We start from the raw sequence: 14,107 nt of genomic DNA, 5'->3' as shown, positions 1-14,107 counted from the left end.
CCCACCCCCCACACCTCACTTGCTACAACAGCCAACTCCATTCAACTTTGGCATCACTGCCTCTCAAATTCTTCATCATGCACTCAAGACCAACAACATCTCCTTTACTGGCACCTTCAGTAAATGTCATAATTGTCTTTTGAATAAAAGCCCCAAACTACCCTTTTCTAGGTCTAATATCTCTAGTAGCTACCCCTTAGAAATTGTGTAGTCTGATGTTTGGGGCCCTGCTCCTTTTAATTCAATTGATGGTTTTCGTTACTATGTCATTTTTATTGATCACTTCTCCAAATATGTCTGGTTTTATCCTATGAAACTTAAATCTGATGTCTCACTATTTTTTCCAATATTTAAAAATCTGGTGGAAAAGCAATTCACCACAAAAATCAAAACCTGTTATTCTGATAATGACGGTGAATTTATAAAACTTCGTTCCTTTTTTCAACAGCATAGCCTTTCACATCTAACTAACCCTCCTCGTACACCTGAACATAATGGTCTCTCCGAACTTAAACACCCGACACCTAACTGAAATTGCCCGTTGTCACCTCAATCATGCTTTTCCCTTCCTCCTAACTTTTGGCCATATGCTTTTCAAACTGCAGCATATCTCATTAATCGATTACCTACCACCAGCCTAGACATGACCACCCCTTACCATGTTCTGTTTGACAAACCACCCAATTACACAAAGTTTAAAACATTTGGCTGCCTGTGTTTTCCCAGGCTTAAACCCTATACAAACAGCAAACTAGAGATCTAAACCATGCCTTTTCCTTGGCTACAACCCCACTCAGCGCTTGCATCTGTTACAATTTAAAAATAACAAAACCCTATGATTCCCAACATGTTCAGTTTTTGGAAGCTATTTTTCCTTTCTCATCCTCTCCTAAAAATCCTCCGACACCCTCATCAATCTCAAATTCTGAACAGTTACCACCTGTGCCTCATATACCCTTAACCAATATTATCCCTCATGCCAATATCCAATCTTCCCCACTACGTCGCCGATCACCCAATTCCACCACACCTACATCTCCCCCTCCCGTCTCTCCTCCCAACATAACCAGAACAGACCAACACACACCACCACAACCTACACCTTCTGAAGCCCCCTTACCCGTGTACACATCTTCTCTCCTCAGTCCTCTGCAGTGGCTACTCCTCCGGCATCTCCAACTACCATCAAACCAACTCACCCAATGATCACTCGAGCAAAAGCGGGTATCTCCAAACCCAAGTAGCTGTTCTGAGTAACTAAATATCTCATTCCACACTCCGTGGAACCAACGTGTGTGTCTAAGGCTCTCCAACATGTTGAATGGAAACAAGCCATGTCTGATGAGTTTACAACTTTAATTGAAAATGGTACGTGGTCTCTTGTCCCTCCTCAACCTTATTTCAACATCATTGGTCACAAGTGGGTGTTCTGATTGAAACGAAATCCGGATGGTTCCATTGCTCGTTACAAAGCAAGGCTAGTTGCTAAAGGTTTTCATCAATGTCGGGGCATTGATTTTAAGGAAACCTTTAGTCCTGTCATTAAGCCTCAGACCATTAAACTTGTGCTCTGCATTGCTATCTCAAATCACTGGACTCTTAGCCAAATGGATGTTAACAATGCCTTATTACATGGAACACTGACTGAGGAGGTCTACATATCTCAACCTACCGGCTTTGTTCATCCTAACTTTCCACATGTTTGTAAAATGCATAAAGCCCTGTACGGTCTCAAACAGGCTCCGCGCGCATGGTACAATGAGCTTAAATCATTTTTGGTAGCCTATGGATTCTTCAACTCCAGGTTTGAGCCGTTTCTTTTCATCTACAAGCAAGGTTTTGTTACTGCATATTTTTTGGTGTACGTGGATGATCTTCTGGTAATAATTCCCATTTTCTTATCACCTTTAAAAGTGCCCTGGCTAAGCAATTCTCCCTCAAATACCTGGGGACCCCAAGTCACTTCCTTGGTGTTGAGCTATTACCGTCACAATCTGGTATATTCATGACACAACATCGTTATATACGTGAACTACTGCAGAAAGCTTCTATGATTGATGCCAAGCCTGTTTGCACACCTCTGTCCACTTCGTGCTCTCTTAGCTCAGTTGGAGATGACTCCACCTGTGATGTCACCTCTTATCGCAGCATCACAGGCTCACTTCATTACTTATCCATCACTCGCCCGAATGTAGCCGTTGTTGTCAATAAACTCACAATTTATGAAGACTCCTATTGCCACCCACATGCAGGCTCTCAAGCGAGTACTTCGCTATCTCAAGTCTACAATATCACATGACCTCCAACTAGTTCCTGCCAAAAGTCTCACACTCAATGCCTTTTGTGATGCTGATTGGGGTGGAGACACAATTGATAGAAAATCCATTGGTGCGTACATAGTTTATCTTGGTCCTAATGCTATATCATGGTCCTGCAAGAAACAGCCCACAGTTGCTCACTCTTCCTCCGAGGCTAAATGTCGCACCATAGGTTCCACTGCTACTGAACTTCTTTGGTTACAACAGGTTCTGCAAGAACTTGGCATTACCATTCAGCAACCATCAACTATTTTCTCGGACAACATTGGTGCGATGTGTTTATGCGCTAATCCTGTTTTTCACTCACGGATGAGGCATCTTGCTATTGACTATCACTTTGTTCGAGACCTTGTTGTCAAGAATCAGCTCAAAGTTTCCCATGTACCCTCCAGTCACCAATTTGCAGACCTGCTCACCAAACCTCTCTCTGCCACGCAACACAACTTTCTCGCATCCAATATTGGAGCCGTAGAATCCTCCTCCATCTTGAGAGGGCATATAGGTGTACTGGTCCAAGCAGCAGATTGATTTATCAACAGCATGATTGTAGCTATATCTGTTAGCTATTGTTACAACTGTTTTATATTGTTGTTATCTCTCCTCTTGTTATAACTTTATCTTTAAGTAGTTCAGATCCTATTTTGTAACTACTGGTTATTTGATTCTGTTATCCCCAGAGCTGTATATATACAGTCCTGATGTATCACTCAATTTATCAATAAAAGCATATACATTCAGCTCTTTCTTTAGACATGATATTGGCGAACATGTTTCAGATAATGGTTTCCTTCCACAACATTCGCATGAAAAGGAAAGGTGTTCCCCCATTTAATGATGTCCTAGACATGGGTCACTCCCTAGCAGCTTCGTGCTTGGCTCTAGATTCAATGATACTCCACTTCTCCAGGGTCCGTCATGGCAAAAATTATCAAGAAAAATACTTCATAAGTAGATTATTTCAAAAAGAAATATTAAATTAAAAAACATTTTATTGATTCTTTCTGGTGACTGAATGCAGGAAAGAATTTTTAGCGGCTGTTGAAGTTCAAACTCTAAAATCAGCACAGCATTCAGCAATGGTATTTGGATATGATGGATCAGTGGTAACTGATTGTGGTTGTTTGATTTGAATAGTCAAGTGTATGCAGCAGGTCAAGAAGAGTTGCTCTCAACTCAAAAACAATCTCATACACACTCACTAATTTCGTTGGAAACGAAACAAATGTTTATACCTACTTCTGCAAAAAACCCATGACTAACTAGATGACCATTTTAAGAAACCACAACATTTAGAACAACCTAATGACCATTTTGCAAATTTTTTTTAAAAAAAGAACTCCCCAAACTTGCCAAGCAAAAAGAAAGTTGAGCAAGGTAACTATAAGACATTATAAATCAAAACGTGACACCTACATTACATGCTGTTCGTTTTGCACGTTTAAAGAATTCAAGATTTGATACATACATACTATGTATATCACAACAACAAAAAAACAAGTAGACAAAAGACAGTCTCAAGTACCATTATGAAATTTTAATGCTAATCTTAAACCAAAGATTGTTCCTAGACAAACTAGAATCACTAGGCCTAGTTTTCACTACTTCCATTTTTTCACGTGCGGCCGTCCTTGACTTCTTCGATCTACTACCTCCATCTTCAAAATCATGAAGTCACTTTTGGCACTTGATGGAAAGGAGGACAATGAATGACACAATACAACACCTCATGGTTTCCATGGTGCTGGAGGTGGTGGTGGTGTGGGAAACATTGGGGGAACAGCAGAGAAAAGGGTGTTTTTGTCTATACCGGTGGTTTTATCACCGGACAATGCCACAAGTGCAGCTACTAAACCTGCATTTCCTGCTAGAGTTGGCTCAGTGTAGTTGTAGTTGGTTCGGACATCATGGAAATGATCGTGCTTGTCAGGACCAGCAACCATAGCACCAACAATTGTATGTGGGTTTGGCTTGGATGAGTCCCTCCATTTCCATCCTCCTTTACAGTTGTACTTAACCTTGTTCTTCGGTATAGACGCACCTCTATGGTGAACATGTTTTGGATAATGATTACCAAAACCTACAATATAGCTCATTTTCCGAGGGTTCTTCCCAAGGATGTAATCAATCTACACAGAAAAGGGAAAAGAAAAAGATATTTAGCCCAGACAGCCGCTTGACTTGTAAGAATTTCTTTTCATAATTATAATTATTATCATTAAGGAGCAGAATACTAGCACCGTAGCACCCACCTGGGTCTTTGCAAAGTCTCGAAGGACATCAGTCGAGAAGAAATTGGGTCCACAATACCATCCAGGTGTATCAGCAGCATCGAGATAATCACTGTAAAGAGCAGCCAAAAAGGCTGCATTGACAACATATTGGAGAGGCTGAGGCCTGCCATGGTTCAATTGAATCAAGCCACCTGGTGCAGAATACAACGTTCGTTAATAGTTGTTGACTTAATCCTATAAGAAATAACGAACAAGAATCGGAAATAGGGAAATTTTTAATTTTTAATTTTGTTTACCCCTTGTTCTATTAAAGCTGGTGAACATTGGGAGGTAGGAGCACATGACTATGCCGGTCTGATTGTGAAATGTGCTTAAAATTTCTTCATAGGGATAACCAGGACTGAGGAACAACCTCAAACGACTGAGAAGAACCTAAATAAAATGAAAAGAGGAGATAAGTAGAATAGTTTGTTTATTGTTGGTAAAGTGAAGAAATAGAGAGTACCTGAGCACCAGTAAGCTTGTTATCCCAGCTGAGGACGCCATAGTCGGGGCCTCCCCAGAAGGCGCCAGCGTGTTTGGCGAGGCGAGGAGTGGTAGCGAGCTTGAGGTAAGAGGAATTACCAGTGGCAAAGTACATCCATGCCCCTCCCCAAACGAACTCATCCCAATAGCTGGTGGAATTGTAGAATACAGAAGCCTCCCTCCCATTTGGACTGTACCTACCTCTCGAATCCCTAGAGAACTTAAAGAGCGTGGTCGCCCCGTGAACCAGCTTCTGCGAATAGGCCCTGTTGTCCTTGAACACAATCGATGCCGCCGCCAACGCCGCGGCCATCTCGGCGGCCAGATCGGAGCATGTGGTGCAGGTCTGGGTGGGGCGGTCGTAGTCGATGTCCTCGGGACGCATCCAGCAGTAGTGGTCGTTGGGAGTGGTGCTACCTTGGGAGGTGTCCCCTGATCCAACCTGCATGCCCAGCTGGGTGATGGTGTCGGCGGTGCTGTTGAAGTTCTTGAGAAGGTAATCGGTCCCCCACTTTATGATGTCCTTCACGTGACCCAACTCACCCGCAGCCTGGTACTTGCCGCTGTACTCGATCACGCTCCAGCTCAGCATGGTCATGGAGAAGGACATGGGGAAGTTGAATTTTATGGCGTCGCCGGCGTCGTAGTAACCGCCCACCAGATCCTTAATGACGGGCGGCACGCCGTCACCCTTGCCGTCCTGCAACCCGGAGTTGCCTCTCCAGGAAACATTGTTGTGGCGAGGGAGCTTTCCGGATTTCTGGGCGTTGAAGAAGAGGAGGGCCTTGTGGAGGGCGATGGTGTAGTTGTCGGGAGGGGGTGGCTTGTGGTGGTGGCGGGGGACGGTTTTGACGATGAGGGTGATGAAGCCGGCGAGGAAGGCGCAGACGGCGAGAGTGCCGAGTGTCCAGATGAAGAGCTTGCGGCTGACGATGATGCAGCCAAGATCTACGTACCTTTTCTTCTTCTTTTTCTGTTCTCCGGCGCCCAAGAGCCAGCTCTGTTGTGTCTCGTCTAAAGCGCCTCGGTCCAGCTCCTGGAGATTCCGGCTGCGCTCGTCGTCGGTGGCGGAGTCTGTGGCGTGGATCTCCAACGGCCCTCCCCACGGATCCCTACCGTACATACTCATTTTCAATCCCCTACGCTAAACACAAGACTCAGATGCTACTCTCTCTCAGGTACTGGATAGTTTACAATAAAATTACTATTTACTAGTACATAACTTTATTCCATCTTTTGCAACCAATAAGCAATTTGGACCGTCCAATTGCGCCCACTCGCTCACCGGAATCATATATTCCAAATTGAAGAAGAAAATAAAATACTCTCAATATAATTGTAGAAATAAAAATATGTTATTAAAAAAGAGAAGAAAATAAATAAAGAAGCCTACAAATTTTGGTTTTAGAATTTTTTTTATTATCTTTTTTCACTTTCTTTCTAATTAAACACAACATATATAGCATTCTTTATTTTTTCCTCACATTTTAATACACGTTATACTTATTGGAAATGTAATTGGGATCTGGAATGGTGTCAAGTGTGAAGTTATAAATTAGTAATATAATGATGTCATATTAGAGAAATAAATGTAAGAATATTAATGGATTCTATATAAATAATTGGTCCCATTTTCTTCTTGCTTCAAATTTTCAAAAAAAAAAGGTCAAATTTAATTTTAAATGAAACCTAATTGAAGTATTTTTTAAAAATAAATTAGATGAGTAAAATACTAATAATTAAGGGAGGATGATTCAATTAGGATTTTAAATGACTTGAAAAATAGATGTTCAGTCAAGATTTTTAAATAATATATATAAATTTTATAATATTCAACTAAGATTGTTAGGACATTTAAGGGAAACAATAAAATTTATTAGTATTTAATTAAAATTTCTTACAACTTAAAAAAAAGTCATATGGTATTCAAAGGTATACATATTTCTATTGGACATGTGGTCTCAATAACTTAAGAGAAAGTGAATTAAGTTTTAAAATTTTTCATTAACAAACTTTTAATCCTCTTCTAAATGATAGACTCAGAACGCAGAAGAAGAAACAATAATTAATTTAATAATGTTTTTTAAAACATGCAAAACAAAATTAATTGCAATAATATAAATGAGATAAGAGAAGAGAGAAATACAAACTGGATTTATACTGGTTCAGTCACTTTTTGTGCCTACGTCTAGTCCTCAAGCAACCTACTTGAGATTTTTCACTTGTAAAAATTTTTTTTACAACACTTCTGAACACCTAAGGAATCCCTTTCCCTTGTGTTCAAGAAACTCACAATTCAAGAGACAACAGTCTCTTTATTACAATTGACTTCCTGAGAATAACACAAAGATTTTTTTCCTTTAGAGTGGATAATACAATTTGAAGTCCCTGGATGGATGAACTCTCAATAGATTTGCAAGTATTTGTCTAATAGTTGTTGAGAGAGCATTTGACAATGAAGTTCTCTTTGAATATCTCTCTCTTGCTTTTTGAAGTTAGACACACCTATGTATATAAGTCCTTCGTGCCTTTTCAAAATGGTTGGTTTGAAGATATGTGTTTTTTCGAAAAAATTTTTCTAAAATTTTCACTGGTAATCGATTACAGGTTTTGGTAATCGATTACACAGTTATATTTTGAAGGGTCATAACTTTTGAATTTCAAGAGTTTCGTTGGTGTTAATCGATTACAAATCGATTATAGGTTCAAAACTCAAAATCAAAAATTTTTTTAACAGCTATTTTTAAAAATTTTCTTTTGGTAATCGATTATGCTGCTTGATAATCGATTACCAGAGCCTTGAAAACACTTTATTTTGAGGCAATGCTTAATCTTGAGTTAATCTTAAAGCAAGACTTTGTTTGTTGAAGCAATTTTGTATTAATCTTGAAGCAATGCTTATGCTTTGAAGCAATCTTGTTTGATTCTTCTTTATCATTATCAAAATCATGTATTCATATATTCACAATTTCGTTGTATTCTTTTTTTGGGATGAATTTTATAAGAATTTTAGTAAAAAGACAAATCAAACAATCTCATAAGACTTTTTTTTTTCTCTTTCTAATAATTGACATGTTTTTCTTTTTCCATCATACATAATTAATTGTTTCTTTATTCAAAGAGGTAAACATTCATAATTTTTCAATTCTTTATGTCCTTGAATAATATGAGAGATCTTCATAATTTGTTAAATTAGAAACATCTTGATTACATGTTTATTTTTAATGAACTTTAGAAGTTGACTCATGTATAAGTGAATAAATATATAAATATTTTTTTTGTACATGCTATTAATAGACATAACATTATATAATTTTTATGACTGTTAACATAATTAATGATTAAAAGGAAATGAACCTATGTGCTTGTAGATATGTATGTCAGGAGAAATTAATTTATTATATAATAAACTTAAGATTCTTTTGTATAGAATGAATTTTATTTAAAGTGTTATGTAAGAAAAATTTAAAATTTTTTATTAATAATTTTGAATCTTTTTAAAATTTACATAATCTTTTAAAATATGAAATATTCATAATATTTTTTTTATATATTATGAATTCATATTTTATAAATTTATTAAAATTTTAATTGTAAAATTATTGTAATTTATTTTACAAAATCATTATAAAATTCTTATAAAGTCTTTTTAAAATTGACAATTTTTTTTTATAATAAAAGCATATTTTAAAATCCTAATCGAATAAGCGTATTTTATTTTAATCGTCGGCGGGTGATTTTGTCTTGACCTTATAGATAACTCCTAACTGGAGAGTCCAGGGTGTTGGAAGGATCAGCACGACACTGAGCATCAGCAATGGTATGCAATGCAACTCGACGCTTTGTTCATCATCAGTCTCAAACTGATTAATTTATGATTCTTGTTGTTTGTTTTGAATTGGAATAGGCAAGCGCAAGTGTTGGTAAAGAACTGACGCTGTATTCGTATTGGAGGAGCTCTTGTTCCCACCGAGTCCGAATCGCTCTCAACCTCAAAGGTACTCTCCTTTCACTACACTCCCTTTCCTTTTTTTCCCTTCTCTCATCTCACTTTCCACTCACCTTTGCATACACATACAGGGCTTAAATACGAATACAAGCCCGTCAATCTGCTCAAGGGAGAACAATCTCGCCCTGGTTTCTTTTCTAACCCTAACTTTCCCAATTTACAAATTATTCATTCATTAACATCAACAAATGACAAATGTTAACTCTTTTTCAGAGTTTCTCCAGCTCAATCCTGTTGGTTGTGTCCCCGTTCTAGTGGATGACCACGTTGTTCTCTATGACTCTTTCGCCATTATTATGGTCACTCCTCTCTTTCACTTTTCCAAATCATGCGTTCCCTGTTACTTAGTTTCTCTTCAAATACGTATCACATTGTTTTCTCTTCACATGCATGCAGTATTTGGAAGATAAGTATCCTCACAATCCTTTGCTCCCTCATGATATTTACAAGAGAGCAATCAATTTCCAGGTACAATTACATCCCATTTCTCCAAAAATGAAACTAACCATAATTTTATTTTTCTTGTCCAATATTCAAGGAAAGGGGTGTCAATCAGATCATATTTGTATTCAATCAGACTCTCTTTTCCTCATATTAAGCTGTTTTATAAAACTCGGGAGTTTCATAACCAAATAAATGGATTCTCTTCTGATGTTTTGGTCTGCAGGCTGCTAGTGTTGTTTCCTCAACAATACAACCTCTTCATAACTTGAGTTTACTGGTATGTTATATGTGCCGTTTCTTCATTCTTTGAAGTTTTTTAACATTATTGTTGCTGTATTTATTTATTTATTTACCAAGCAAACATTGCTGGATGCTGGAGTGCATATACTAATATTGTTATTTTGCTTTTCACTTTGCAGAACTACATTGGGGAGAAAGTTGGCCCTGATGAAAAACTTCCTTGGGCCCAAAGTATAATTAGAAGAGGCTTTAAAGGTGAGGTTTGGCTAATTTGCTCGCACTGTACTATAGAGTAAAAAAACCCAGCAGCAAAATAGAAAGTTCTGAAGTTAAGGGTCATGCATTTGTTCAGAGTTAAACAATTTACTGTGATATAGTAATATACTACTTTGTTTCCCACTATAATATGACAGATCATTCATGAAACAAGGTTTATTTTATCAATATTAGTTCTATAGATCCCATATGTCCTAATGTTAAGAGCCGTATGTTAAGAGCACTACAAGATGGTATCAAAGCCTATTCTAGATCCGTAAAAAAATAAATCAAAAAGGCCACACACCATATTATCTGCGCACCAAACCCAAAAGTGCTGGGCGTGAGAGGGTGTATTAGAAAAAACCCAAGTCTCACATCAGCTAGAGATAGTACCAAGATAGAGTACAAAAGTGGTGGACAACCCTTACCTTATCAACTAGCTTTTGGGGTTGAGTTAGTTTCAAATCCACATTCTAAGAAGCCCGGTGTTATGTTGCTTAAAAAATTCTCTTCCTATACTGTGTATCCTTGTTTTCTGAAATATTGTAAGTTTTTTATTCTATATGCAACACATACTGAATTTGACTATCATATTGACAGTACGAAATTGAATAACATTGTAATTAAAGTGGACCTTATGAATTGGGCAAGAGAGAGAGAGAGAGAGATGTATGATAGCATATTCTATCCAATGTTCCAAGTTACCCTCAAGTTGGTATTTCATGAGAGTTGGGACTATTAACCAGCTGTATTGCTTATAGTTAATATCTGTTTATTACCATAGAACCTTAATTATGTTTTTGTAAGAGTTTCCTTAATCTTTGAAAACCAATTGCTCATAAAAAAAGTGTATGTAAAAGGTACAAATCTAACTTGAACAACACAAAGTTGATCTTTCAATTGATCAAATGGCAAAGTTAATGGCCCTGGTGGAAAAAACATAAGCATTCAGGTCTTGACTATCTTTTAATAGACTAGTATGCCATGTTAATAGTTGAAGAAAATATTCACTATGGTATTTCGTCCTCTCTCCTCCCCCTCCTTACTGATAAGATATACCCTGTTTATGTTATGTCCTTCCTTATGAAATTTGGTTTGTTTTTAACTTAATCAAATGCTATTGATAATTACATGTTTCAGCACTGGAAAAGCTATTGAAAGACCACACAGGAAGATATGCAACTGGAGATGAAGTTTTCCTGGTATGTTGCCAGTCATTGGAGTTCAGTCATTTGAAAATTAATAAATGGAATAGATAACTCCTTTTCAAGGGTACAATAGCCTTAATATCTTGACTGGCATTATCAGAATTCCTATGTCTGAGTCTGACCATGGGATGGGACACCATAATAAATGTTTTTATGCTCTGATATTTTGTATTACAATTAGAATGTCATTCAACTCCAAAGTCAATGATAACAAGATTTTGAAAATTAGTAGGATTAGCTGTTGAAACAAACACCAAGTTTGTATGTTGCATTTGCACGGCATAGTTATTTATAATTTAACACGAGGATTATTATTTGCAGGCAGATATATTTTTAGCACCTCAGTTACATGCAGCATTTAAGAGATTCAACATTCACATGGTAGTATTCTGTCCTTGGTCTCGTGTATCTTTTATGTGGGGTATAAAGGATGGTGATAAAATGCGTGACTTGTATTCCTATGGTACCATCTGTAAGACTGTAACACATAGGTTACATACAGACAACCATACAATAAAAGGATAATTATAATATAATTATAATGTATAAAAGAGTAAATATTCGCAATTGTTCTTTTAGTGTGAAAATACTTCTTTAGAATTTCAGAAGCCTTGTTGAAAATGTCATGTTTTATCACCATGTTGTATTGCTACGGTGCCATCAGTATATAGCCCCTTTGGTCAAGGATGTGATCTTCATTTTCTCCCTTTTGTAATTATAATTTGGGTACATTATCCTCTTATAGTTTTACATTGTCACCCTTTCAAGTTACTCAAAAAAGTCTCTCTCTCTCTCTCTCTCTATATATATATATATATATATATATATATATATCTATTAACGATCAAGTGTCAGGTTGTCAGCCATTTATTTTATGTTCCTCAATCAAGTTAATAATATGAGTGTGTGGAATGCAGAATTGATCTCAGTTGTAGTTCAGATCTATTTCTCAGAAATACATGAATTTCTCACTTTTACTATGCTTAGATTGTTCATAACTCATAAGTTAGTAAAATACTTGTAATAGATTTCAAAAATAAAACTGGACCTTGAATCATAATGAGATGTGTTAATTGTAGGGAGTTCAATTTTTGGATAGAACCAGTCAATATAGAAATGTCTGTCTGTCTCTCTTTCCGTTTTAAATATATGGAATAGGAGGTGAAGTATCTCTTGACATGATATCTTTTATAAATTTCAAAATTAGAACTTTTGTTTTTTGTAGTTTGCAAAATCTTTGGTCGTATGTTAAATTGCATTGCCCAAATTCATCGTATGACAACTTACTTTCCTCATTGTTGTCCAAGCAGAACGAGTTCCCTATTCTAGCAAGATTGCATGAGACATATAATGAGATCCCTGCATTCCAGGAGGCTCTGCCAGAGAACCAGCCTGATGCAGTACACTAGTTGAACCAATAATTTGGGACAGGTAAAGCTATCTCTAAAGCACTTTGGAATATAATCCCCATTTGTTATTTGCCTTTTTTTTTTTTAACTTTTCAAATGTTGTCTATTTTATAATATACCAATTTTAAGTTTTTTTTTTTAATTTGGGGCACAGTTTTTAATTTTCAACTCTATTATTGATCCCACCCCAGAAATATGAGTTGATATTAAGTTGGAGAAATTGCAGCAGGAGCTACTTATTCAGCATCCGGATGAATTCGTTGTTAAAGTATTAAAATATGATACTCAATATAGCAATAAGGTTGCCACATGCAATATTTATTGCACACATCATGTACAATTGAAAAAAAAAAAAATTGGTTTCGGGTGTATGTCTATAAAGCCTTATGTTTATTTTCCATTTCATATTCTTCCCAGAATCCCAGTCAATGTAGCTTGATGGATGATTCTTAATGGTGTTTATGGTTGAATTGGTGTTTCAAAAAGTTCATTTGAGTTTATGATGATGATTTTTGTAACATTGAACTAATTTTAAGACTCACCTTGCGAGCTCGAGTCTTGAGATCATGTTCACCATTTTCTCCAACCTCAGACTAGGGTGAAGTCCTTTACCATGCATTAGATTGAGAGATCATCCTCATGTTCTGAGGACGAGGAACACAATAACGTGACATGTGGTAGCACACCAACCACTAACCTCACCATTTCTCTCATCCTTGCGATAGTTATATCAGATCGACTCTAATTCATCATGTTTTTCGTCATAAACATGAAAATTTTCAGATTTTGTTTATGTAAAATTTTTAGTATGTTTTTTTGTTTTTGCACCATTGAAATGTGTCAAATTTTGATCCCAAATTTGGTTTGGATAAATCAATCTACATGAGAATTTTTGGGGGTTAAAAATTGTTATTAACTGTGCAAAAAAAAGGAAGTCATAATTTATAGAAATAATGCAATTTGTGGTAATTTTTAGTCCCCAAAAATCCAATCGTCACATATTACAAAAAAATCGCCTCAAATTGCATAATGTAGTTCAAACCTAGCTAAAATTACTTTTTTGGTAAAAGTAGATGTAAATGTTTGCTTGACACTTTTGCCATCATAAGAAGGTTAAATTATTTTTTTTTTGTCTCTTTTTTATTTGCATTATCCGGTTTGGTATTTCTATTTTCTAAAATCTTCAATTTCATCTTCTAATTTTGAAAAAAGAAATGTTCAATGTTATTCTTTGGTCCAAATTGATACTAATGGTGTTGATTAAATTGGACAGAAGGGCAATATATTTTTTTTCTTAAAAGAGATCAAATTGAATAATATTTAGCAAAATAATTAATATCTATGTTTAATCTTTAAATGAGTGTTTTTAGTTATCTGAAAATTGTTTAAGATAAACTAAAACAATAATTTTTTTTAATAACCTAGTTTTCTTTTATTGTTCTTGGATTGGTTTGACCAATTCTTG

General features: G+C 36.3%; 2 protein-coding genes across 3 annotated transcripts; one reads left to right on the top strand and one right to left on the bottom strand.

Annotated features, from left to right (window-relative positions):
• Positions 1-3,711: 3,711 nt before the first annotated feature.
• On the bottom strand, positions 3,712-6,424 carry LOC100794019 (endoglucanase 25). Its single transcript, XM_003550632.5, has 4 exons — positions 5,055-6,424; positions 4,846-4,981; positions 4,568-4,740; positions 3,712-4,444 (listed from the first exon to the last, which is right to left on the bottom strand). The coding sequence occupies exons 1-4, from the start codon at positions 6,201-6,203 to the stop codon at positions 4,043-4,045; spliced, it is 1,860 nt and encodes a 619-aa protein (XP_003550680.1). The 5' UTR covers positions 6,204-6,424; the 3' UTR covers positions 3,712-4,042.
• Positions 6,425-8,768: 2,344 nt separating this feature from the next.
• GSTZ3 (glutathione S-transferase GST 25) lies at positions 8,769-13,127 on the top strand. Of its 2 annotated transcripts, none has more exons than XM_006600174.4 (11): positions 8,769-8,894; positions 8,982-9,072; positions 9,155-9,211; positions 9,297-9,382; positions 9,480-9,551; positions 9,751-9,804; positions 9,947-10,022; positions 11,166-11,227; positions 11,555-11,614; positions 12,544-12,664; positions 12,797-13,127. In XM_006600174.4, the coding sequence occupies exons 1-10, from the start codon at positions 8,892-8,894 to the stop codon at positions 12,640-12,642; spliced, it is 660 nt and encodes a 219-aa protein (XP_006600237.1). In that variant the 5' UTR covers positions 8,769-8,891; the 3' UTR covers positions 12,643-12,664; positions 12,797-13,127.
• The last annotated feature ends 980 nt before the right edge of the window (positions 13,128-14,107 follow it).

Source organism: Glycine max, chromosome 17 (genome assembly GCF_000004515.6).
Source record: "Glycine max cultivar Williams 82 chromosome 17, Glycine_max_v4.0, whole genome shotgun sequence".
NCBI lineage: Eukaryota > Viridiplantae > Streptophyta > Magnoliopsida > Fabales > Fabaceae > Glycine > Glycine max.
Note: the sequence above shows the minus strand (reverse complement) of the source record. Positions and strands in the feature narration are given on the sequence as shown.

Bases quoted from the DNA above. Each gene is read 5' to 3' on its own strand.
- LOC100794019 (XM_003550632.5), bottom strand. From the start codon at position 6,203: ATGAGTATGTACGGTAGGGATCCGTGGGGAGGGCCGTTGGAGATCCAC. The intron at 4,982-5,054 runs GTACTCTCTATT...CATTTTATTTAG, and splicing joins ACAAGCTTACTGGTGCTCAG to GTTCTTCTCAGTCGTTTGAG. The intron at 4,741-4,845 runs GTAAACAAAATT...ATTCTGCACCAG, and splicing joins CAGCTTTAATAGAACAAGGG to GTGGCTTGATTCAATTGAAC.
- GSTZ3 (XM_006600174.4), top strand. The intron at 9,552-9,750 runs GTACAATTACAT...TTTGGTCTGCAG, and splicing joins AGAGAGCAATCAATTTCCAG to GCTGCTAGTGTTGTTTCCTC. The intron at 11,615-12,543 runs GTAGTATTCTGT...TTGTCCAAGCAG, and splicing joins AGAGATTCAACATTCACATG to AACGAGTTCCCTATTCTAGC.